At 46.2% G+C, this 24,767-nt stretch overlaps 2 protein-coding genes across 2 annotated transcripts in view; one reads left to right on the forward strand and one right to left on the reverse strand.

Annotated features, from left to right (window-relative positions):
• ZDHHC13 (zDHHC palmitoyltransferase 13) overlaps positions 1-12,460 on the forward strand; it is a 71,313-nt gene extending 58,853 nt beyond the window's left edge. Inside the window, 2 exon segments of the mRNA XM_077453604.1 lie at positions 5,487-5,584; positions 7,923-12,460. Of these exon segments, the coding sequence (XP_077309730.1) occupies positions 5,487-5,584; positions 7,923-8,061 (237 nt within the window). The 3' untranslated portion in view covers positions 8,062-12,460.
• A 2,097-nt stretch (positions 12,461-14,557) lies between these two features.
• CSRP3 (cysteine and glycine rich protein 3) overlaps positions 14,558-24,767 on the reverse strand; it is a 30,760-nt gene continuing 20,550 nt past the window's right edge. Inside the window, exons 4-6 of the mRNA XM_077453606.1 lie at positions 22,747-22,879; positions 17,135-17,228; positions 14,558-14,835 (exon numbers count right to left, since the gene is read on the reverse strand). Of these exons, the coding sequence (XP_077309732.1) occupies positions 14,759-14,835; positions 17,135-17,228; positions 22,747-22,879 (304 nt within the window). The 3' untranslated portion in view covers positions 14,558-14,758. The remainder of the gene's footprint in view (positions 14,836-17,134; positions 17,229-22,746; positions 22,880-24,767) is intronic.

Consider the following 24,767-nt stretch of genomic DNA (forward strand, 5'->3'; position numbering starts at 1 on the left):
GAGGGCGAGCTGAGGGAGGAGAGCTCCACGCATGTTACCCCGTGGGTTGGAAGGGTCGGCGAGTTGCTCACCTCCTACATCAAGTGAATGGAGTAACTTTTTTGTTTGGAGTAGGGTGGGGGGGGAGGGGAGTAGCGGGGAGGGGATGTGGGAAGGGGGTAGAGTATAAGGAAAAGATGCGGTGTGTTTTACAGGCAAGGTGTGTATGGGAAGGTCACAGAAGGAGGCCCCAGGAGAAGCCTAAAGAGGCGATGGGAGAAGTGTGTGAGAGGGGGGAGGGGTATGGTGGGAGAGAAAGGGGATTAGGGTGTTTAAGGCATGGTTGGCAGGTGAGAGACGTGTGCAAGAAGTATTTTTGCGTTAAAAGAGCACCATATAGAGCACATTCATGTAGAATAAAACAATGGGTAAAAGTAAATCACATAAAAGGGAATAACAAGGATGGGTTGCAAGCACTTATATTTATGATGAAACAAAGGGTAAAAGTCTATCACATAAAATGGAATGATAAAGACGAGTTTCACAAATTAGTTTTTAGGTATGGGTATTAAAATTATTAATGAGTGAACGCACAGTTTTAAGGGGAAGAAGTCTCGTCCTATATTCTTGGAATGTTAGAGGGATGGGTGACCCGAAGAAGAGGACTGCAGTTAAGCTGACGGCTAGGTCTCACGGAGCAATGCTTATTTTTCTCCAGGAGACACATTTTACAAAAGCTGCTACTACTCAGTTGGGGTGGGAGGAATATCATATTCAATATCACTCGTGTTATACCTCCTTTTCCAGGGGGGTTAGTATTTTTTATTAAAAGGGGGGTTTCATTCAACTGTATGCAGGTGAAGATTGATGAGCAAGGGAGGTATATTTTTCTATACGGTAAATTAGAGGGAAAGTCTTTGATCTTGGCCAATGTTTACATTCCACCGCCTTCTACTATGGATATTCTGTATGACTTGGTTGAGTTTGTGCTGGACAAGCCGGAAGTCCCATTGATATTAATGGGGGATTTTAATATGGTTATTGATAGAACAATGGATAGATTCCCCAGTATGAGGACCCAGCAAGGAGGCACAAGGGAGACCGGCTTATTGCAGTTTATGGGAGAAATGGGTCTGAAGGACCTCTGGAGAATTCAGAACCCAAAATCTCGCTCTTTCTCGTGCCTTTCCGCTACGTATTCAACCTTGTCAAGGATAGACATGATTATGGGGAATGATGAGGCGGTGGCATTAATAAACAAAATAAACTATATGCCAAGAAGCTTATCAGATCACTCAGCAATGAAAGCCCTCTTAGATATAGGGGAGAGAAACCAGCAAAGAGGTTGGAGATTTAGCCCCGTATGGTTGGAGCTTATGGGAGACCCAAAGGAAGTGTTAAGCTTACTTAAAGAATATGTAAATTTGAACACAGGCTCGGCTTCGCCGGGGATAGTATGGGATGCATTAAAAGCCTACCTTCGAGGTCTTTTGATACAACAGATGTCTAAAATTAAAAAACAGTTTGGAGAAAGGGAAGATTCTGCTTCAGAGAGAGTGGTAAACTCAGAAAACCGGTATATAAAAAATCCAACACCAGAGAACCAGGGACAATGGATAAAAGCGCAGCAGGAATATCGCCATATAATGCTAGAAAAGGCTGAAAATAAATTTATATTTCAGAAACAACTAGCATTTGGGGAAGGAGAAAGGGTAGGTCGGATGCTAGCATGCTTGGTGAAGACAAATTCAACCCCGTCCATGGTAGCAAGGATTAGGATGGCAGATGGTAGGATATCCACAAACAAAACAGATATTTTGGAGAGATTTAGAGCTTATTACGAGGATTTGTATCAATCTAGCCAGGCCGAGATGAGGGAGGAAATGGACACATTTTTTAGCCCATTGGTAATACCGCATCTCTCTAGAGAAGACGAGGAAATGCTAGATGGCCCTATAACGGTGGAAGAGATTCAGTGTATAGTGCGGGAAATGGCAGGTCAGAAGGCTCCTGGTCCAGATGGCCTCCCGGTAGAGGTGTATTGCCATTTTGGTGAGGTGCTAATCCCGGAGCTCCTAAAGACTCTTAATTGGGCGATAGAAGTAGGGGAGCTCCCGTCCTCAATGAGAGAGTCAAATATAATAGTGTTACCAAAGGATAACAAGGATCCCCTGACTCCCTCATCATATAGACCTATCTCCCTGTTGAATCTAGACGTAAAGATCCTAGCCAAGGTTTTGGCGAAGAGATTGAACGGAGTGATAGGAAAAATTATTCATCCTGATCAATCAGGATTTATTCCTGGGAGATCCACGAGTATAAATTTAAGACTGGTTTTTCTGAATCTCCAGATACCAGTGGACGGCGACGATCAGAGAGCTGTTTTATCTCTAGATGCCGCTAAGGCGTTTGACTCATTAGAGTGGAGATACCTGTGGAGAGTTTTGAGGGAATATAAGGTAGGGCCGGTATTTATAAAATGGGTTAAAATGCTATATAATTCCCCGGAAGCAAGGATTAGAATAAATAATGAGAGCTCAGCTGGGATTCGATTAAAAAGAGGTACGAGACAGGGGTGTCCCCTGTCCCCCCTCCTGTTTGCTATGGCAATTGAACCCCTGGCTATATCCCTGAGATCAAACACGAGGATAAAAGGTTTTAAGAGAAGGGAGGAAGAAGAAAAAGTAGTACTATTTGCAGATGACCTCCTTCTGCTTCTCGATGATGTCCAACACTCAATAGGGGAAGTGATGTACAGAATAACTAATTTTGGACATCTTGCGGGCCTAAAAATAAACTGGGATAAATCTTGCATATTACCTATAGACCCATTGGATAGTCCCCTACCGTGTGAAGCTGCACATATCCAGATAGTGAGTGAGATGAAGTATCTGGGTATTAGCATTACCAAAGATCCCAAACATTATGTGGTAAACAACTTGGTCCCATTGTTATCCAAATTTAAACAAAAAATTAAGATTTGGAAAAAACTACCTCTATCAGCAGCAGGTCGTTGTAACCTTATTAAAATGATATTCCTGCCGCAACTTTTATATGTGTTACACAACTCACCAGTATGGATACATAAGGTCTGGTTCTATAAGATAGACTCCATATTTAGGGAGCTGATATGGAAGGGGGGACAAGCACGCATTGGGTTAAAGACTCTGCAACTTCCAAGTAAAGAGGGGGGAGTTGCACTCCCACACCCGTTCAACTACTTCCTAGCAGCCCAGCTACAGCATTTGGCAGGAGAGGAGGTAGAGAGAGGGGGTTGGAAAAAGGGAACTCCCCTTGAACAACTGCTCGGGAGACCATTGGTAGTGGCGTTAGAGGCAGGGATGGTTATACGGGAGGTCCCTACACTAGGGTTAATGACAAAGGTGTGGGAGACAACAAAAAGAATATTGGGATACAAGGGATATACAGAATACTCCCCCCTATGGGCAAATAATAAGTTAGATGAGGTTCTAAAAATAGGACAAGTAAGGGAATGGGAAAGAAGGGGTATAAATTTTGTTCACCAAATCTATCAGAATGGCAAAATGAAGCAATTCCAAGAATTAAGGAATCAGTACTTAATTCCGAAAAAGTCCTTCTTCAGATACTTGCAGATTAGGCATGCTATGGAGAAGCAGTTTGAGGGGGCAGCAATAGTATGGAGCGAGATGCCAGTAATTAAGGATTTACTCCGAGCAGTATCGGGGGAAAGGATTAATATCCAAAGTGTATGTAGAGTTGTGTAAGGAAACCCAGGGGAAAAAACAGGTTCAAATAAATAGGAAAAAATGGGAGATGGATGTGGGCAACATTTCGGAAGAACAATGGGAGAGGACTCTTGAGGTGGCACCTTGGGTGTCCATCTCCCCATCTCAAAAGTTCTCACACTTACTCCTATTGTATAGAGCATATTATACCCCTAAGAGGATGGCCCAGTTTGGCAGAAGGACGGATGCAGCGTGTCCTAGATGCGGAAGGAAAGAAGGAGACATGATCCACATGTTTTGGAGATGCCCTAAGTTACATCGGTACTGGAGGGAGGTGGTGAGAATAGTTAGTCAGGTTTTTGAGATGGTAGTGGAAATAGAACCGGTGGGATGTGTATTGGGATGGACTAAGGGGAGTGGTGAACCGAAAGATGGTAATCTTGCAAAAATAAGATGTTTTTTTCAAGCTAGGAAACTTATAGCCCAGAAATGGCAATCCTCTACACCTCCAACGAGTGGAGAGTGGGTGCAAAACATGAACAGAGTTATCCTAAAAGAAAGAGTAGCTTATATAAGACAAGGTGGTACTAAAAAATTTGACAGGATATGGAAGGTATGGTGGGAGAAAATGAACGATGGTGCTTTTTAATAAGAAGGAAGTATGAGGAGTGAGTAAGTATGAGTGGGGAGGTGATGAATGTAGGGAAGGGAAGGGTGGGATGGGGATATGTAAAAATAGTATTGTGTCCTTACCCTGTTTTTTTTTATTATTATGGAAGGATTGTTTGTGATGTTTATAATGAAAAAGAAATTAATAAAGATATAAAGTTATAAAAAAAAAAGGACATGGATTACTGTAACCACGTCCTGTGGTCTGAGACCAAGATAACTTATTTGGTTCAGATGGTGACAAGCGTGTGTGGCGGCAACCAGGTGGGGAGTACAAAGGCAAGTGTGTCTTGTCTACAGTCAAGCATGGTGGTGGGAGTGTCATGGTCTGGGGCTGCACTGGGGAGCTACAGTTCATTGAGGGAACCATGAATGCCAACATGTACTGTGACATACTGAAGTAGAGCATGATCCCCTCTCTTCAGAGACTGGACCGCAGGGCAGTATTCCAATATGATAACGACCCCAAACACACCTCCAAGATGACCACTGCCTTGCTAAAGAAGCTGAGGGTAAAGGTGATGGACTGGCCAAGCATGTCTCCAGACCTAAACCCTATTGAGCATCTGTGGGACATCCTCAGACGGAAGGTAGAGGAGCGCAAGGTCTCCAACATCCACCAGCTCTGTGATGTCATCATGGGGGAGAGGAAGAGGACTCCAGTGGTGACCTGTGAAGCTCTGGTGAACTCCATGCCCAAAAAGGTTAAGGCAGTGCTGGAAAATAATGGTGGCGACACAAAATATTGACACTTTGGGTCCAATTTGGACATTTTCACTTAGGGGTGTACTTGCTTATGTTGCCAGCGGTTTAGACATTAATGGCTGTGTGTTGAGTTATTTTGAGGGGACAGCAAATTTACACTGTTATACAAGCTGTACATTCACTACTTTACATTGTAGACAAGTGTCATTTCTTCAGTGTTGTCACATGAAAAGATAGAAGAAAAGATTTACAAACATGTGAGGGGTATACTCAGTTTTGTGAGATACTGTATGTTAAGTGATTTCTCTGAAATGGACAACTATTGCTCCTTCTTCCTCTATTGTATATTGAGATGTGAATAATACTGAATGTTGTAATGGTTGTATAACCTGGAGCTGAATGTTGTTGTTTTTTTCTTTTCTTCAGATTGCATTTCTTGGTCTGACAACTCAAGAAAGATTCAATTTCCAAATGCAGAATAGATTCAGCAAACACAAAGTGTCAATGAGGAAAACTCCTTTCAAGTAAGTGAGCGCACAAGCAATGTTCCAGCATGTTTGAAGGATGTACTTATTCTAGAGTGGTATGTCCGCCATTGCTGACTTTCTTTTAAAAATCCCAAAATGTAAGCAGTGACCCCTCCCACCTCCTTGTCTGCTCAGTTCAGATAGATCTAGAGCACATCTGTCAAACACAAGGCCCAAAAGCCGGAGAAATCCAACCTGCCAGGCCATTTCATGTGGCCCTTGCACCTCTCCTGCAGCTGTGGTAGCCCCCCCTTTTCTTCACCCCCACTTTGTCTCAGTAGTCGGCAACAGAGAGAAGGACAGAACTCCTCTGCCAGATCCTGCGGTTCTCGGTGCAGCCGCGGAGATGCTGTTTCAGGTCTATTTGTGTCAGTTTCCATTTTTGACTGAAATATAAATTAGCATAGGTCTGCCCCTAATTAAAAACAGAGGGAGTCCCCACCAAGTCTGACCTGGCGTATGGGATTATAGTTCACAAGCGGAGCCGGTGTTTTGGCAGATAGTGTCCTGCCATCATATAGCGTCCGCCCTGTACTGCGCATGCGCAGTACGGGGCAGAAGAAGCTTCGGAAAATCTCCGAAGCTGAACGGCGCCTGCACCGTGAGTGGAGGTGGTAACCCCACCATCCAAGCGGACATAGGGTTGTGAAAATTAGAGGGCCCCTCGCAGGCCAGCTTCGCTCACCACCCGTCGGGCTCGGCCTCGCTGCGCTCTGCTCTTTTTTTATTCCTACTCTATGTCCACTTGGATGGTGGGGCTAGAACCTGGACTCATGGCACAGACGTTTTCGGAATCTGTGTTGCTGTGTACTGCGCATGCGCAGTACACAGCGGACACTATCTGATGGGGGACCTTATATGATGGGACACCGGCAGGTTTAACAACCCTCCTTCCTCCCACTTGAGCTGGGGAGGTGGCACGGCTGTTCGGAACAGATGAGAAAATGGAGCAGCTCCTGCTCTTATGTTCTCTGCACCATGTGCTGGATCTGTCAACCACAGAACAGGGAACTGATCGTTCCTAATTAACAAAAGGGGATGGGAGGGGGGTTTAGGAGATATTCCCCTTGCAATGAGTCGCTGACTTCAGCGGCGCATGTGCTCCGGGGATTCTCAGCTGAAAGTCTGAGAATCCCCTGGAGCGGTCCACTTGGATGGTGGGGCTTGAACCTGGACCGTTCATCTTCGGAGACCTTCGGTGTCTCCTTGTCCTCCGTACTGTGTAAGAGCAGTACAGGGCGGACACTATCTGACGGAGGACAGTATTCGACACAACACCGGCAGACGTCGGACCTTTCCGGAAAGAAGTCTCCCGCATGCATGCGCGGGAGTGACGACATCGCGGCTCCGGCCACTCACAGCGCCGGAGCCTCAGTACCCGGAAGACACGCCGAGGGGAAAATGTCAGCTCCCTTGGCGTGAACCTAGATCACCTGCTGACGCCTCGTTCTAAGGTAAGTATTTCATAATGAGCTAGTATGCAGTGCGTACTTGCTCATTATGCCTTTTGCCTTACAGGTGTAGGAAAAAATAAAAGTCAGCAGGTTTACTACCGCTTTCACAAAAGGGTCTTATGCACCCTCTTATAGTGGTTGTACACCCTGTACAACCATGTTTGTGCTGGAAATATCTCCTAACCCTCCACAGTTTAGGAGATATTTACAATAAAGCCGTACACCGATGTCCACGACGCATGCGCACGTTAGAAAGGGCAGATTGTGCCGTTTCTAAAGGGGGTCATACCGTGACTGGCAGCTCCTATGCGTAGGAGTGACGTCACGTGACTCTGGCCAGTCACAGAGCCGGAGTTCGCGGCCCCTGGAAGGATGAGGGGTGAAGATGGACGTTTCCTGCTAGTGGGGACAGCGGTGACATTGCAGGCTTCGGTTTCAGGTAGGTGACACATAATGAGAGGCATAGTAGCCCATTATGCTTTACCTTTGCAGAGAAATAAAGAGGAAGTAAAACCCATCAGGGTTTACTTCCTCTTTATGTTCTCTGTGCCATGTGCTGTATCTGTCACAACCACAGAACAGGGAACTGATCACTCCTAATTAACAAAAGGGGCTTGTGGGGGGGGGGGGGGGGGAATTCATAAAAAGAGTGATGCAAGCACAAGCTTGCGCCACTCGTCTAAGCATAAAAAATGGAGCAGATGTGGCTCCTAATTAACAAAAGGGGCTTTGGGGGAGATTAACAAAGATCCCACCCCTTTAATTAGGAGCCGCATCTGCTCCATTTTTCTTTATGCTTAAAGTGGTGAACCGCTGTTTGTTAATTTTCTTTTTTTTTTTTTTTTTATTTATTTCTGACCCATAATATGTTTTTCTTTCAGCCGTGGCTGTATCCAGAACATTGCGGACTTCTTCCAATGTCGATGCTTTGGCCTCATAAAAGTGACTCCCGTGGACTGGACCAAGCAATTTCTCGGCACGTTCCACCCGTCCAAGATGAGGACCCCCCAGCCTGTTTAGAGGCCAACGCCTGCAAGTTTTTTTTTTACTTCTACCTTCTCAGATGAACTGGTGCCTTACCTAAGAACTGTCCGAGGTGCATTGCAGCCTTATGATCCCCTCCACCACTCGCCTTTCTGTCTACAGGAAGCTGAAGTATCTGCCGTTGTTTGTTTGAGAACACCAAGTGAAGTTTGTTTGAATCTTTCAACTTTTTGAATACCATGTATGTGGAGGAGGGTGTCCTTAAAAAGACTTATACGTGCTTTAGGGTTTCACCACTAGAATTTTTTTTATTTTTTTTTGTAAACTTTTGTGACCTGTTTTTTAGCAGGAACAAAAGTGGAATTTTTTAATTGAATGAAGGGATCTGACTGGGGAAAAAAATTCCATGTTTCTTCTCATTTACAGTTCTCCAGATGGACCTTAATTTGTTTTTCACATTTGTAGGGAAAAATGGTTAATACCTGTTCGGAGAGATGTTACCTTAAGGTCATAGCGTGCCCTTCACCGTAGCTTATTGCAGCCACACAAACATCAATCACCCACAACACCACCTTCAGATCATTGCTATCTGTGAGCAGGAGCTGGCCCTTTAAGGAAATCTTAACACTGGTAGGACAGGTCCCCGACTGCGATTGGCTGTTTCAGGAGTCACATGTTCAGGAGTCCATCCTACCAGCTCCCAATCTTTACAGGCGCTCTTGGTGACAGTCGGGGTCACACCCCTGGAAGTGCGCAATGGACCGTTCTCCCATAAAGCCCATCTCTGTGCTGACGTATATACGTTTGGTTGGTGGGAAGACTTTTAAAGATTTGTATCTGCATGACCCAAATTTATCCCAAAAACCTTCCTGTAGATCAGGGGTCTCCCAACTTTCTAAACAAAGGGCCAGTTTACTGTCCTTCAGACTTTAGCGGGGCTGGACTGTGGCCATTGGAAGTAGAAAATGCCCTGGCATCAGTGCAAGTCAGCAATGCTCCATATTTTGCATATTACCATGTCACATGTTACACCCTAAATACAGATGTAAAGCAGGCCATAGATTTAGGCCCGGTTCACACTGATGCAGTGCGGAATTCGCAGCAAATTCTGTAGTATCTACGCTGCATCAAAATCACACCCTGTTCATGCTGAACCGCTGCGGGTGTGTATGTAACACTGACACATCGGCACTGGTTCACAAAACACTGTGCGATTTACAGAATTGGATCACGTGGATGTGAACCCTCATACGATCCGATTCTGTTTTTGATGCAGTGCATGTCACGAACAGGAATGTGGTGCGATTCCTGTCCAAATCGCACGCAGTTCCCGCACTGCATCAGGCCTTATGAAATTGTGTTCTCCTGGCAGGCAGCCTTCCCCGCCTGCAGAATACAATAATCGCTGCCAGCAGTTATAGCCACCGGCAGTGATGGGGCAAAAAAAAATCAGTTGATCAGTGAATTAAGTTCAGTACAACCAGCCTGCCCATAGACATGTCAAAATTTGTATGGTTCCTGCTGAACGAGCAGATTTTCCATTCATCTATGGCCAGCTTACATGTAACATGTTATTAAAAGTGAACATATTCTTTAACATTTAATGGAAGAACTCATCCCATATTTGTTAAATTCATTTGTAGGATTTAGCCAAGAAAATTGTTTCCTTTTTAGTTTCACTTAAAGCGGGAGTCCACCGGGACTCCGCGTTTTTTTTTTTTTTTTTTTTTTTAAAGCCAGCAGCTACAAATACTGCAGCTGCTGACTTTTAAAATAGTGACACTTACCTGTCCAGCGCGCCCGCGATGTCGGCACCCGAAGCCGATCTCTAGGTCGTCTGTCGGGTCCTGCCGCCGCCATCTTGGGTATGGGAATCAGGAAATGGAGTCTTTCGGCTTCATTTCCCGGTTCCCTACTGCGCATGCGCGAATCGCGCTGCGCAATAAGGACGCTCCCCGCTGCCTCTGGGATCTGTGTGTTTCCCAGCAGGCAGCGGGGCACTTGCGGGAAGGGGCGGGCACTTGCGGAAAGGGGCGTAAGTTACGCCCCTTTCCGCAGAGAGCTATCCCGGAAGTGGGTGCAGTTACCTGGATTATCCAGGTAACTGCACCCCCCTCCCCCCTGAAAGGTGCCGATTGTGGCACCGGAGGGGGGGAGGGTTCCGATGAGCGGAAGGTCCACTTTAGGGTGGACCTCCGCTTTAAAACTGAAAAGCGAATATTGTCTAAATCCATTCATCATGTGTATTCTTCCTGAATCTCGGTGACCTTTTGTGTATTTCTTCCAGGTCTGTGCAGTAATCCAGTGTGAGACTTTTCCTTCCTGTAATAAAGACCAATCACTGCTGATCTCTCGCCTTGTGCAGGGGGACCGGTCTTGTCTCCGCCCACTCTTGTGGTTTTCTGCAGGCAGCCTGTAGTGGGTGGAGCCTACTGGGCCCCTCCCACAGCTCTGCTTTCTCTCCTTTTGCAGCCTAACTGGTCTTTTCCCCACCACCTCCTGTAGTTATCTGTGGTGGGTGGAGCCTGCTGCCCCCTCCCACATCTCTGCTATCTCCATGTGCAGGGTGACTGGTCTTGTCCCCGCCCCCTCCTGCAGTTTTCTACACAGACTGTAGTGGGTGGAGCCTGCTGGCCCCCTCCCACAGCTCTGCTCTTTGCACAGGCTATGTACAGCACAGGGATGATGTCACTGCCTCTTTTACAAGCCAATATCTGGGTTTGCAGAGGTATTTGGTGCTGACAAAGTGGATTTACATCCCTTTGTGGCTGTTCATCTTTAAAGTATAACTAAAGGCAAAACTTTTTTTTTTTTTTTTTTGGTTTGGGTAGAGTGGAGAGGGGTTTTATTGCTGTCTGTGTCCCCATTAGGGAGATTTGCCCGCTCTATTTGCCATGTTTACCATTTATCATTGAAAATGAAAGTAAAAGAAAAGCCCAAATTTTGTGTTGTCCCCAGAAAAGTAATAGAGGGAAAATCTTCCAATGGGGACACTAGTTCTGGTTCCCAAGGAATTCCCTTAAAGTGGAGGACCACCCTAAAATTAAAAATGGCATTACTATTCTTAAAAAATAAAATAATAATAATTCTTTAACTTGCCTGAAACTGCTGTTGCTGGGCAGTTTTCCTAATCTGCCTCTTCGATATTCCGCGGCGCTTCCTCCTCTTTGGCGAGCGGCCCCGTTGCCTTCTGGGACATGTTTGTATCCCAGAAAACAACAGGGCCATTCACAAAGCGCCGCCCGACTCGCGCATGTGCAGTAGGAAATTGCCAGTGAAGCCGCGAGGCTCCAATGCCTGTTTCCCTTCGTTAAGATGGAGGCGCCGGCAGCCGATCCGATGGACGGATCGGCCTCGGGTGGCCGAAATCACGGGCTCGCTGGACAGGTAAGTGTTCTTATTAAAAGTCAGCAGCTACAGTGTTTGTAGCTGCTGACTTTAAAAAAAAATTAAAAATTGCGTCCTTAACGCCCCTTTAAATTGATTGTAAAGTTGCTTATTTAAATAAAACAAAAAAACATGTCATACTTACTTACCTCCACTGTGCAGCTCGTTTAGCACAGAGTGGCCCCCGAACACCATCTTCTGGGGTCCCTCAGCAGCTCCTCCCCACATCGGATAACCCCCTAGGACAGTGATGGCGAACCTTGGCACCCCAGATGTTCTGGAACTACATTTCCCATGATGCTCTTGCTCTCTGCAGCATAGTTGAGCATCATGGGAAATGTAGTTCCAAAACATCTGGGGTGCCAAGGTTCGCCATCACTGCCCTAGGAGAATCGCTCTCCCGAGGGGGGGTTACCTTGCGGGCACGCTCCCGAGCTCATTATTCGGCGTCCGTAGCTGCCGAATGTATGACTCGGCCCCGCATCATTGGATTTGATTGACGGCAGCAGGAGCCAATGGCTGTGCTTCTATCAATCTATCCAATCAAGTGCTGAGAACCCCGGGCAGATGAAGCGTGCGCCCCCGCCGGATGAAGTTCCAGGGCTCAGGTAAGTAAAAAGGGGGGGAGGGGGCGGTCACTGCCAGGTGTTTTTTCACCTTAATGTACAGGATACATTAAGGTGAAAAAAAAACACGAGGGTTTACAACCCCTTTTAATTTGCAGAAATTTCCTCTCACTTCCTGTTTGGCTATGGGACAGGAAATGAAGGGAAATCTCTGCAATGGGACACAGATGGTGAAAAAAAAAAATCTGACAGGGGTTACAACCCTCCCCTTCTCTAGCTAAAATAAAAAAAAAAAAAAAAGTTTTGCCTATAGTTCTATTTTAATACCACAAACTTCAAAAACTGCTTCTGCCACAAGGATTGGTGTACCTCTGCCTGAACACACACATTGGGGAAGAGCGCGGTGTTGGTAGGACAGAGGTGAGTCCTTTGAATGGGATTCTGCGGTGTCCAGAGAGCGGCAGGTACAAGAGGGTTGGAAATTTTATATATATATATATATACACATACATACATACATACATATATACACACACACACACACACACACACACACACACACACACACACACACACACACACACACACACACACACACACACACACACACACACACACACACATATATATATTATACTTTTTTTTTTTTTTAAACCGCGGTCCATTCATGGGGCTGGTATGTTAATTTGCTGGTGACTTTCATTATATAAATCTCTTTTTAAATGTTTTTTGTGGGGGTTTTTTTTATTTTGTCTGCCATTGTTGAAATCCATTATCAAACGGTCTTAAAAATGCAGTAGATTACCTGTAAAAAAACATATACTGTTCAATGAATATTGTATTCTTCATTAAAGTGTTTTATATTTAATACTTGCATTCCATTCTTTGCTTTATACATGCAGTATATGGATATACAGCATAGACCAGTGCTCCTCGGGGGGGGGGGGGGGGGCAGGTCATCTCCCATCATGCTTTGCAAAGCGCCCTGCATTCTGAAAGCGCCAATTTACAATCAGCTTTGTGTTTTACTAACAATGGTAGTGCAAAGACCTACTTGCTTGGCTATCCATTGAATGGGTTATTTGTGCAAGCCCCTCCCACTACACGGTTATTAGACACGCGTACGATTTTTGTTTCGTTACGGTTTCAAAATTTGGACTAAATTGTGGTTATTCGGAAGTTTCGGATGTATCTGAATTTCCAAATCACAATAATAACTGAATTTCAACTAATCCGAAATAAATTATAATGAATTTGAAAAATTTGAAAATTAATTTGGAAGTGAATTTGAATTGGAACAATTTTGAAAATTAATTTTAAACAATTCGAAAATAGAAACATAATGCAAAAAATACAGTAAAAAAAAAAAAAGTGAAATAAGACTAGAATAGCACGAATAGAGCCGTCTTCCGAAATTCAAAATTAATAAAAGAATTACAAATATACTAAACGAATCGGAATATGCAAAACTAATTCCGAAAACGAATCATTCTAACATAACGAATATAACGTAGTAGGTGAGGTTGAAATAAAAAGGCCATCAAGTCCAACCTGTGTGTCTTACAAAAATGAACTTGACGAACGAATGCGAAATGAATCCCCTTTTTTACCATTGTGCACATCTCTAACGATTGTCTAAATAAACGCAGAGGAAAATGTAGAAAGATTGTACAATTTTAATCCCTTCCTGCTGATGCCTCCCGGCCCTTTAAGAGCTTCTAAATGCCGAGAGGCAGAGGCATTATTCATGTCCTGTGACCACTGCGATTGGCTTTCACAGTGGTCACATGATCATAAAAGCTCCCGATCGCAAGTATGCATCAGGAGCTTACCTTTCTTGGCCGGTAATTGTGCTGGGAGTGCACAGGGCATGCCCTCTTAGCACAGAAAAGTGTTTACATAGGGCCGCATATATGCATCCTCTTGGCTTTAAAGCCCACCCACCAAGAGCCGGCATATATGCGTACCATTGGCAGGAAGAGGTTAACGTATTGTGTAGTGGTTGGTAGATTAAACAGATGAATGGCTGCCCTGTAGTGCGATTTGTTAAAGTGGTTGTAAACCCTTCCATATACCCAGTGAAGTGACTGGCCTCAGGTGATACACAGAGATGATACAAATCCTCCTACATAAGTTGTACCTGTTTATCTATGGCCCTCTCTTCTCTACATCCAATCAAAGCACAGAATTTACACAGCTTGCATGAGCTTCAGAAGCCAGGGGGTGGGGTATCTGATGTCACACACTGCACAGCTGATCGATGAGTGTAATCTGAGACCTGAGTGGAGGGAAAGGATACGCGCGCACGCTCGCACACACACACACACACACACACGCACCATCCCATAGGGAAACCTGCACAACTGAGGCTGTCATTCCCCAGCTGTGTGTAGGACTGGGGCGAGCTTCCTGGGATTACATAGTGTTGGCTTAGACAAGCAGAAGTGACTCATGCAGATGGCATGAGAGAGGAGACAGAAAGTGCTTTGGATTGAGGCAAGCACACACTATAGAAGGACTAGCGTTGTTCATTTTCATTTCAGAGATTTACAACCTTTTTAAATAAAAGTCATTAATGGTTGGGTGGAGGTGTGCATGCACATCGATTTATTGATAATCGGAGGTAAAATCAAATTTGTTTAATGGGAAAAACGAATGCTTTTACTGAGAAGTGCCAAAAGATTCCATTGATCAGAGTGATACCAAGATGGCGGACTTCCAGAAATCGCTGCACTCCAGCTTTCTGAGATGGTTATAATGCCGGCCGACTCTTCTTCAGTTCATCCTTCTTTCTGTTCCACCTGTGTTAGACCTCCGAACCCGATTCCCTTTGGACCAAAGTTCTTAGCATAGCAAACTGGAAACAGAGAGATGGGGGGGGTCATTACACAAGTCAATCGGTGAACCATTTCTGCTGGGGACCTCCAGCCTTTATCTTTTTTAACCTCACATTTGTAGCAAGTTCCTCTTCTGTGTTGAAATAAATTACTCTCAACTCCTTCCTTGCAAGCTCAGATCATCACACACACACACATATATATAGCTGCCCTGTAGCAAAAATGGCTATATATATATATATATATATATATATATATCATACCCACCCATTTTTGCTACTCATGTGTGAGCATGATCTATAGGGCTGGCGTCAGTCACTGTACTGCCGTTCTCAAGCATTATATGAAAGAACATACCCCAGGCATCCCTTTAATTGTGCATGCTCCTCCCAGCTGGCCACTAGGTGGTGCAGACTTTATCTGTGCAATCTGCTGCTCAGTTGCTTGATTATACTCGAGCCACTGTCAGTACATTGCACAGCTAAAGTCTGCAGCACCCAATGGCCAGCAGGGATGCACATCTAACCAGGAGGGGGGGGGGGGGGGGAGGAAAGGTACAGTAATATGCATAGATTGTATCTTAGCTTTGTACAGGACCTTTAGAATTCTGGGTTTTCAGTGTTTTGACCTTTCTGTGCAACCTACCTCTGGCCTGGGCCTGCTTACCGTTGTAAACACCTCGGTTTATGCTTCCTATAGTAAAGACTGTAATGGATTATTACACCAGTTCTGAACATACTATTTCTACTACAAATGTTCTAGTCCTTCTGTAGGAAAATGCTTGGTGTGGTATATGATAAACAGGCTGTAGACATCTGTGAACAGTCAGAAATGTCAGGTACAACATAACCTCATAAACGCTTATGGCCAACTGTCTTTCTGGGGCAGCGGTGTATAGTAACCAATCAGTTACTTGCTTCAACTTGTTCAGTTAAAGTGCTGCTAAACCCACAACAGTAAAATCAGTCTGTAAATGGAGTAAAGCATGCTTGTTATACTCACTGTGAAACCTAGGGGGTTAATCCTCTGCATTGTGTAAAAATGCTGTTTGATCCTGTCTTCCCTAATCCTCTCATTTTTCCACTGTCCCCAGTCTATTCACTGACAGAACAGTGCCTTGGGGACAGCTGCACATGCTCAGTTTGGTGTGTAATACTAGAGAGTTTTTTATTTTTATTTTTGTCTTTGAGAAAGTGCATGTGATCAGCACAGGGCCAATCAGCACTGCCCACACAGAAGGTCAGGGGTCCTGCAGCCTCATAGGACAGTCAGAGCAGAATGAAAACCCCTCCTACAAGCTTTAACCAGATACTGATAGAAGTCACAAGACTGCTATACACTGCTGATAAGAAAGGGTATTTAGCAGTTTCTATTAACTAAAATAATTTCATTTCCATGTTCTGTGTACTGTGGGAGACCAGATATAGTGAATGCAGGGTCCTGGGGAGACCAGATATAGTGAACGCAGAGTTCTGGGGAGACCAGGTATAGTGAATGCAGGGTCCTGGGGAGAGCAGATATAGTGAATGCAGAGTCCTGGGAGACCAGATATAGTGAATGCAGAGTTCTGGGGAGACCAGATATAGTGAATGCAGAGTTCTGGGGAGACCAGATATAGTGAATGCAGAGTCCTGGGAGACCAGATATAGTGAATGCAGAGTTCTGGGGAGACCAGATATAGTGAATGCAGAGTTCTGGGGAGACCAGATATAGTGAATGCAGAGTTCTGGGGAGACCAGATATAGTTAATGCAGAGTCCTGGGGAGACCCGATATAGTGAATGCAGGCTCCTGGGTTCAGTAACACTTTAAAGTGGTTGTAAACCCTCCCTAGAATAAGGCTTGCCTATAGGTGGTGGAAATATCTCCTAAACGTGCGTGGTTTAGGAGATATTTCACTTGTAGAGCTCCGATGATGTAATCGGCGCATTCGCTGTGAAAAAACGGACCTCTGTGCCGTTTCTTCCCCCAGCGTCTGCCGTTACAGAGGGCTCCCACCTCCATCAGGGTTTACTTCCTCTTTAAGTGGGCTTTGATGCCAGGGAGGCGCAGCTTGGCTTCTGTATCATGTGACTGACGGCAAGGTGGTCACATGATCGGGAGCCCATCCTTCTGGCTCACTATCGGAAGCTCGGTCAGCGTGCTGCGAGCACGCAGTGACAACCTTCTGCTGCCATGGATGCATATGTGCACCACTAGCTGTGCATTAAAGCCCACCTTTCTTACTACCGTATATATGCATTACATGGCCGGCAAGAGGTTAACACTTCTGTGTCCCGAACGTTTGTTTCTACATTCTGATTCCTCATTAGGATCAAACCTTTGCAGTAGATTTCTCCATCCTTCTCCGTCACGGTGGTGGAGTCCAGACTCTTCCCGCAGAACGCACAGCGGAAGCAAGTTTTATGCCAAGGCTGCAGGGAAAGGAAACCACCATTATCGTAGACCTCCATTATCCTCGGACGTACTGTCATTTATAACAGTCAAACACAATCTCGTGCACTCAACAGTGGTGCGATGGCAATGGAAGAAGCCTGGAATTCCTATGGCTCCCAGTAATTGCACAGGCTTTGCTGCCCTCCAAGGGTCAGGGGATACCCAACGGGAACACTGTAAATCAGGGGTCTTCAAACTACGGCCCTCCAGTTGTTCAGAAACTACAATTCCCATCATGCCTAGTCATGTCTTTGAATGTCAGAGTTTTACAATGCCTCGTGGGATGTGTAGTTCCGCAACAGCTAGAGGACCGTAGTTTGAGGATCCCTGCTGTAAAAGAATGAAAAGAGGGCGCGCCAGCCTTGCGCATTACCCACGTAATATTTATTAAAATCAAAAAGAAGGAAACCTACAAACGAGAAAATTCGGAAGTTGCAAAATGGACTTTATAGGCACACACATAATGTAAAAAATTATTGAAAGTTTAATTGGATAAAGTTAAAATCGTGCTTTACAAACCGATTTAAAAGAAAACAACGTTATAATATAATATGACCCTAAAGGACTCAGATAACACCTCCCAAGTTATATATTCGAATCCAAATCGGTACAATTAGAAACAACCAGCAGCAGCGTCCAAAAAGGAATAAGGTGCGAGGAGTGGTTGAGTCACATGTTTGTTAGATGCAACCTCCTGAAGAAGCGCAGTTGTGCGCGTAACATGTAGAGCGAATTTTCTTTGTGACCTCATATTGCGACTCAACCACTCCACGCACCTTATTCCTTTTTGGAAGCTGCTACTGGTTATTTCTAATTGCATCGATTTGGATTAGAATATATAACTTGGGGGTGTTATCTGAGTCCTTTAGGGTCATATTATAACATTGTTTTCTTTTTTATCTGTTTGTAAGGCTGGGTTCACACTGCTGCGGTTAGGAGAACCGGATGTGATTCGCACCGCACTGCAGTGCAAATCACATCCGATCTCTGTGCGATGCGAGTTCAGCCATACAGATAGCATGGCTGAATTTGCATCGCACCCGCCACAAACTCGCACGGGACCCTTTTTTTGGTCCGCAGCAGAATCGGATCGCATGGGTGTTCACACCATGCGATCCGATTCCTGTCCGAGTTTGCAGATCGCACTGCGATATGCGAACTGATCTGGGGGTGTCATTAACGTTTCACTGACACTCCCAGCAGTTCGCATAGGGCAGTGTGAACTGCCGGCGGGAGGCATGCGATGCGGGAACCCGCCGCGGATTGGCGGCGTTCCCGCATCGCTTCAGTGTGAACGCAGCCTAAGCCACGATTTTAACTTTATCCAATTCAAATTTAAATTATTTTTGCCATTGTGTGTGTGTGCCTATAAAGTCCATTTTGCAACTTCCAAATGTTCTCTAATATACTGGGATGTTGGCATATTACTACTGTGTATCCACAGTGTCACCCTCTGAGGATACACGTTAAATTCCAAATTCTTTGATCCTCACAAACAAGTGGATAGTAAAAGCATATCAAAGTCCGCAATGGACAACAAGCAACCAGGTCACCAGGACTGTCTACCACACGCCGGAGGACCTTCCAGAAGGCTGACGCGTTTCGAGGAGAGATCCCCTCTTCCTCAGAGCCAACTTTTGTATGTTTCTTCTTTTTGATTTTTAATAAATATTATAAATTATCAGTTGTGTAAAGGCAGAAGTCGCCCCACCCCCCTCCCCAGGGTGACTCCCCAACAGGGACACAGGCGGCCATAAAAACCTGAATATAGACTGAACTATTGAAGGCAGCGCCACTCGACATATGAAAGTCCACAGGGATATTTTAGCTAATTTTGCCAAAGAAAAGCCAAACCGTTTCAGGGGTTGTGAAGATCACACTTTTTCGGGGCTGAATGAGCTCAGGAAAGATCTAGACCAGATATTAGTCAGAAGTGTTAATGATCTATTGCTTTCAGTCCTGTTGGGAGTCTTATATCGCATTTTATGTAATCGGTAGAACTAAAGCTTTCTTGAGCTCAGACCTGCAGAGAGGGGTTTTTTATATCCCCAAAAGGCAGGGCTTTTTCAGCGGGACCGGCACTTTCACTTTCAGCGGGACCGGCACCATTTCCGGTGTCTTGTCCTATAACGTCCTCCATCCGATAGTGTCCGCTGCGTACTGCGCATGCGCAGTACACAGCAACACAGATTCCGAAAATTGCCGAGGATGAACGGAGCCTGCGCCGTGAGTCCAGGTTCTATCCCCACTATCCAAGTGGACATAGAGTAGGAATAAAAAAGAGCCGAGCGTAGCGAGGCCGAGCCCGAAGCGTGGCAAGCGAAGCTCGCCCGCGAGGGGCCCTGTAATATTCACAACCCTATGTCCGCTTGGATGGTGGGGCTACCACCTCCACTCACTTCGCAGGCGCCGTTCAGCTTCGGAGATTTTCCGAAGCTTCGTCTGCTCCGTACTGCGCATGCGCAGTACGGCCCGGACACTATTTGATGGCCGGACATTATACAGCAGAACACCGGCACCTTCAGCATTGAATGTATTCAATGACAAGGGGCATGGCTGCTGATAAGGCAGTACAGCTGGTCCTCCTGTACTGGGCCCAGTCCAAATCAGTTCAAAAGGGGGGGGGGGGGGTGCTTAGCAGGATGGCTGGCTGTACTACCTTACTGCAGACGCTGATCCTCTTCTGCCTTCTCCTGCAGTGCTGTCAGTTTCTCTTTGGCTCCCTCCCTCCAGCCATGCTGCAGGGGGATTAGTTCTAGGATCCGCGCCCCCATCCCTCTGTTTTCTGGGTCCCCCCTGTGCACCCATTTTCCCCACAGCTTGGCCGCCTTCTCTCCTCACCTGCCAGCAGCTGCTGAATGCACACAAGGGGGTGGGGGGGGGGGGGTGGAGTTTTTAAACATGTCATATAATAATGATTTTAGTGTATTTTTAGCAAAAATATAATTTGGTATTTTCTGGGGAGTGGGGGGGGGGGGGGCAGGGCCATGTTAGGTAGGCAGTCTGGGGCCCCATTAGTTCTAACAGCAGCCCTGACAAGGGGAACTTGGGTGTGCTGGAAGGTCTATTGATGTTGGCTGATGGGGGGGATTTATTGTTGCTGGAGGGTATCTATTGTTGAGGAAAGGGTCTATTGTTGATAAGGGGGGATCTTATGTTTTTTTAAATAAAATTTTATTAAATTTATTAAATTTTTAATTGACATACAAACTTGCCCACGCAGGGGCCAAACATTACCCACGCAGGGGGGGGATTCCTCCGGTGCAGTCGAGAACCACACCGGAGCATACCTTATAACACCCAACCTGGCAGCAGCAACATGCCACAGCCGGTCTTATGTTAGGAGGGATCTACTGTTGCTGCCAGGGATCTATTGTTCCTGGATGCCGAAAGTCTATTGTGGCTGGCAGGGGTCTATTATTCCTGGGGAGGATCTATTGTTGCTCTGGGGGTATTTTGTTGCAGGGCATCTATTGTCAAAGAAGGGATCTATTGTTTCTGGCCGCTGGGTGATCTGTTGTTTCTGGTGGGGGTTCTAATATTTCTGTGGTGGGTCTATTGTTGCTGTTGTTTTTTTTTGTTGCAGGGGGTCTATTGTTGCTGTGGAGATCTATTGTTGCTGGGGGGTCTATTCTCTTAAAAAATTCCATAGAAATGCTTGTCATCACAAAAGGATTCTGTATTCTCTTAAAGGGGAAATACTTGGGGGGGGGGGTGGAACCAAGGGACAGTGCTCAGAGGTGAGCAGGGTGCAGAGACAAGGGGTGACTCAGAAGGTGGGAGTACTTGCACCTCTTTAAAAAGTAAAAATAAAAGCCCTGCCGAAAGACTTTGGCTTTTCTTAGTCAATTTTACATAAAATATAATTCTGGGATTTTCATATGTGGAGTGGTGCATATATCCTTAATTGTATATTCATTTTTTTTTCTTTTGGACCATCCACAGAAGTCCTAGGATGAGTGGAGTTACCCCCTGACCCCAATATTTAAACATTAATATCCTTATAAATACACACCTAGCACTCCCCGTTTATTTAAAGAATGATTGCAATAAAAACCTGATGGACACTCCCTTACCCTATCCAAAAAAATATAAAAAAATTGAATTTTTGTACCACCCCTTTAAAGTAGAACTAAAGGTAAAACTTTTTTTTTTTCCATTTTGGATAGAGTAAGAGGGAAATTATAACCCCCGTTGGATTTTTTTATTTATTTTTTTGCCATCTGTCTTCTCATTGGGGAGATTTCCCTTCACTTCCTGTCTCATAGCCAAATAGGAAGTGAGAGGAAATTCCTGCAAATTAAGGGAATTCTTTGGGGACCCCCCCCCCAGGTCACCAGAACCAGTGTACCCATTGGAAGATTTCCCCGCTATTACTTTTTTGGGGAAACTCTAAAATTTGGGATTATCTTTTACTTTCACTTTCAATGTTAATGGTAAAAAGGACAAATATCGAGGGTGAATTCTACTCAATGGGTAAAAAGATATTTGGGGGTCACACCCTAAAAGATGCATCAAAGATGGTGCAGCCACAAGACCATACAACAGAACAAAATATTACAGCGTACGCATGTAAAAAAGACATTTACCTCCAAGGAGGTAAATGTCTTTTTTTTTTGCATGTGTGCGCTATAATATTTTGTTCTACTCAACGGGGACACAGACAGCAATAAAAACTGACAGGTGTTCTAACCCTTCTCCACTCTGTCCAACGCCTTAAAGCGGAGGTCCACCCTAAAATGGACCTCCGCTCATCGGAATCCCCCCCCCTCCGGCGCCACAATCGGCACCTTTCAGGGGGGAGGGGGGTGCAGTTACCTGGATAATCCAGGTAACTGCACCCACTTCCGGGCTAGTTCTCTGCGGAAAGGGGCGTACGTTACGCCCCTTTCCGCAAGCGCCCGCCCCCTTCAGCAAGTGCCCCGCTGCCTGCTGGGAAACACACAGCTCCCAGAGGCAGCGGGGACCGTCCGGATTGCGCCGCGCGGCTCGCGCATGCGCAGTAGGGAACCGGGAAATGAAGCCGAAAGGCTCCATTTCCTGATTCCCATACCCAAGATGGCGGCGGCAGGACCCGATAGACGAGCGAGCGATCGGCTTCGGGTGCCGACATCGCGGGCGCGCTGGACAGGTAAGTGTCACTATTTAAAAGTCAGCAGCTGCAGTATTTGTAGCTGCTGGCTTTTAAAAAAAAAAAAAAAAAACGCGGAGTCCCGGTGGACTCCCGCTTTAAGTTAACGCCTTAAGTTATACTTCATTGGAGGATGCAGCTGTGCTCTAGAACATCCCTGCAGGTGGCGATATAACCACTTAGTGATGATCTAGAACAGAGCTGTGTCCTTTAAATGAAAGAAAGGGATAATGGGTTTTACATATGCGTTAATGTGCGCACAACCGGGCACATAGATGTAAATACAGCCTTACATGTAAACGGTGTGTAAATCATTTTTAGCACCATCTCAGGATTACGATTACAACCAATAAAAATAGACTCACCAATCCTCCACCCATAACTTTCTCAGCAGCGTAGACCGATTTCCCACATCTTTTGCACTTCTCTGTGGCACCGAACTTCTGCGTAAACTTGGAGGTGTGTGTTGTGGTCGGGGATCCGCGGGATGGGTGGGTCCTGCAGAGACACAGATTGATTTGGATGCTGCTACAGAATTTGTTTGTTAAAGGGCCACTCCGCTCAAAACTGATATTTGTTTGTATTAGATGCTTTAGGGTTAAACCACCTCATCCCTCAGGGAATCTATTGATTAGATCCCTCCAGTTCCTGAGTCTCTACACCTGCTGTGCCCTTTATTAGGTGTTCCCACCATCCCTGTGCTGAGTCTCCGGGTCTGTACACCCGCTGTGCCCATTACGAGGAGTTCCTACCATCCCTGTGCTGAGTTCCCAGGTCTGTACACCCGCTGTGCCCACTATGAGGGGTTCCCATCATCCCTGTGCTGAGTTCCCAGGTCTGTACACCTGCTGTGCCCCATATGAGGGGTTCCCATCATCCCTGTGCTGAGTTCCCAGGTCTGTACACCCGCTGTGCCCATTACGAGGAATTCCCACCATCCCTGTGCTGAGTTCCCAGGTCTGTACACCTGCTGTGCCCATTATGAGGGGTTCCCACCATCCCTGTGCTGAGTTCCCGGTCTGTATACCTGCTGTGCCCATTACGAGGAGTTCCCACCATCCCTGTGCTGAGTTCCCGGGTCTGTACACCTGCTGTGCCCATTATGAGGGGTTCCCACCATCCCTGTGCTGAGTTCCCAGGTCTGTACACCTGCTGTGCCCATTATGAGGGGTTCCCCCCTATCCCTGTGCTGAATTCCCGGGTCTGTACACCTGCTGTGCCCATTATGAGGGGTTCCCACCATCCCTGTGCTGAGTTCCCGGGTCTGTACACCTGCTGTGCCCATTATGAGGGATTCCCACCATCCCTGTGCTGAGTTCCCGGTCTGTACACCTGCTGTGCCCATTATGAGGGGTTCCCACCATCCCTGTGCTGAGTTCCCAGTCTGTATACCTGCTGTGCCCATTACGAGGAGTTCCCACCATCCCTGTGCTGAGTTCCCGGGTCTGTACACCTGCTGTGCCCATTATGAGGGGTTCCCACCATCCCTGTGCTGAGTTCCCAGTCTGTATACCTGCTGTGCCCATTACGAGGAGTTCCCACCATCCCTGTGCTGAGTTCCCGGGTCTGTACACCTGCTGTGCCCATTATGAGGGGTTCCCACCATCCCTGTGCTGAGTTCCCGGGTCTGTACACCTGCTGTGCCCAATATGAGGGGTTCCCCCCTATCCCTGTGCTGAATTCCCGGGTCTGTACACCTGCTGTGCCCATTATGAGGGGTTCCCACCATCCCTGTGCTGAGTTCCCGGGTCTGTACATCTGCTGTGCCCATTATGAGGGGTTCCCCCCTATCCCTGTGCTGAATTCCCGGGTCTGTACACCTGCTGTGCCCATTATGAGGGGTTCCCACCATCCCTGTGCTGAGTTCCCGGGTCTGTACACCCGCTGTGCCCATTATGAGGGGATCCCACCATCCCTGTGCTGAGTTCCCGGGTCTGTACACCCGCTGTGCCCATTATGAGGGGATCCCACCATCCCTGTGCTGAGTTCCCGGGTCTGTACACCCGCTGTGCCCATTATGAGGGGATCCCACCATCCCTGTGCTGAGTTCCCGGGTCTGTACACCCGCTGTGCCCATTATGAGGGGATCCCACCATCCCTGTGCTGAGTTTTCAGGTCTGTACACCTGCTGTGCCCCATATGAGGGGTTCCCACCATCCCTGTGCTGAGTTCCCGGGTCTGTACACCTGCTGTGATCGTTATTTTTTTTTTTAATGGATTTGAAATACATAACTGCAACAAAATCCATTTTGAAAGCTCAGCCCCCTACACCTCTTTATTTTAGGGTTCCTGATAGCTCCCTCTCCACCAGATGATAGCTAGTTTCCCCAATAATGATTGGTCAGGATGTTTTCCCCTCCCATAGGTATGAAGATCAAGTCTATAT

This window comes from Lithobates pipiens, unplaced genomic scaffold, assembly GCF_037356315.1.
Source record: "Lithobates pipiens isolate NorthernLeopardFrog02 unplaced genomic scaffold, aLitPip1_a1.2 Scaffold_24, whole genome shotgun sequence".
Lineage (NCBI taxonomy): Eukaryota > Metazoa > Chordata > Amphibia > Anura > Ranidae > Lithobates > Lithobates pipiens.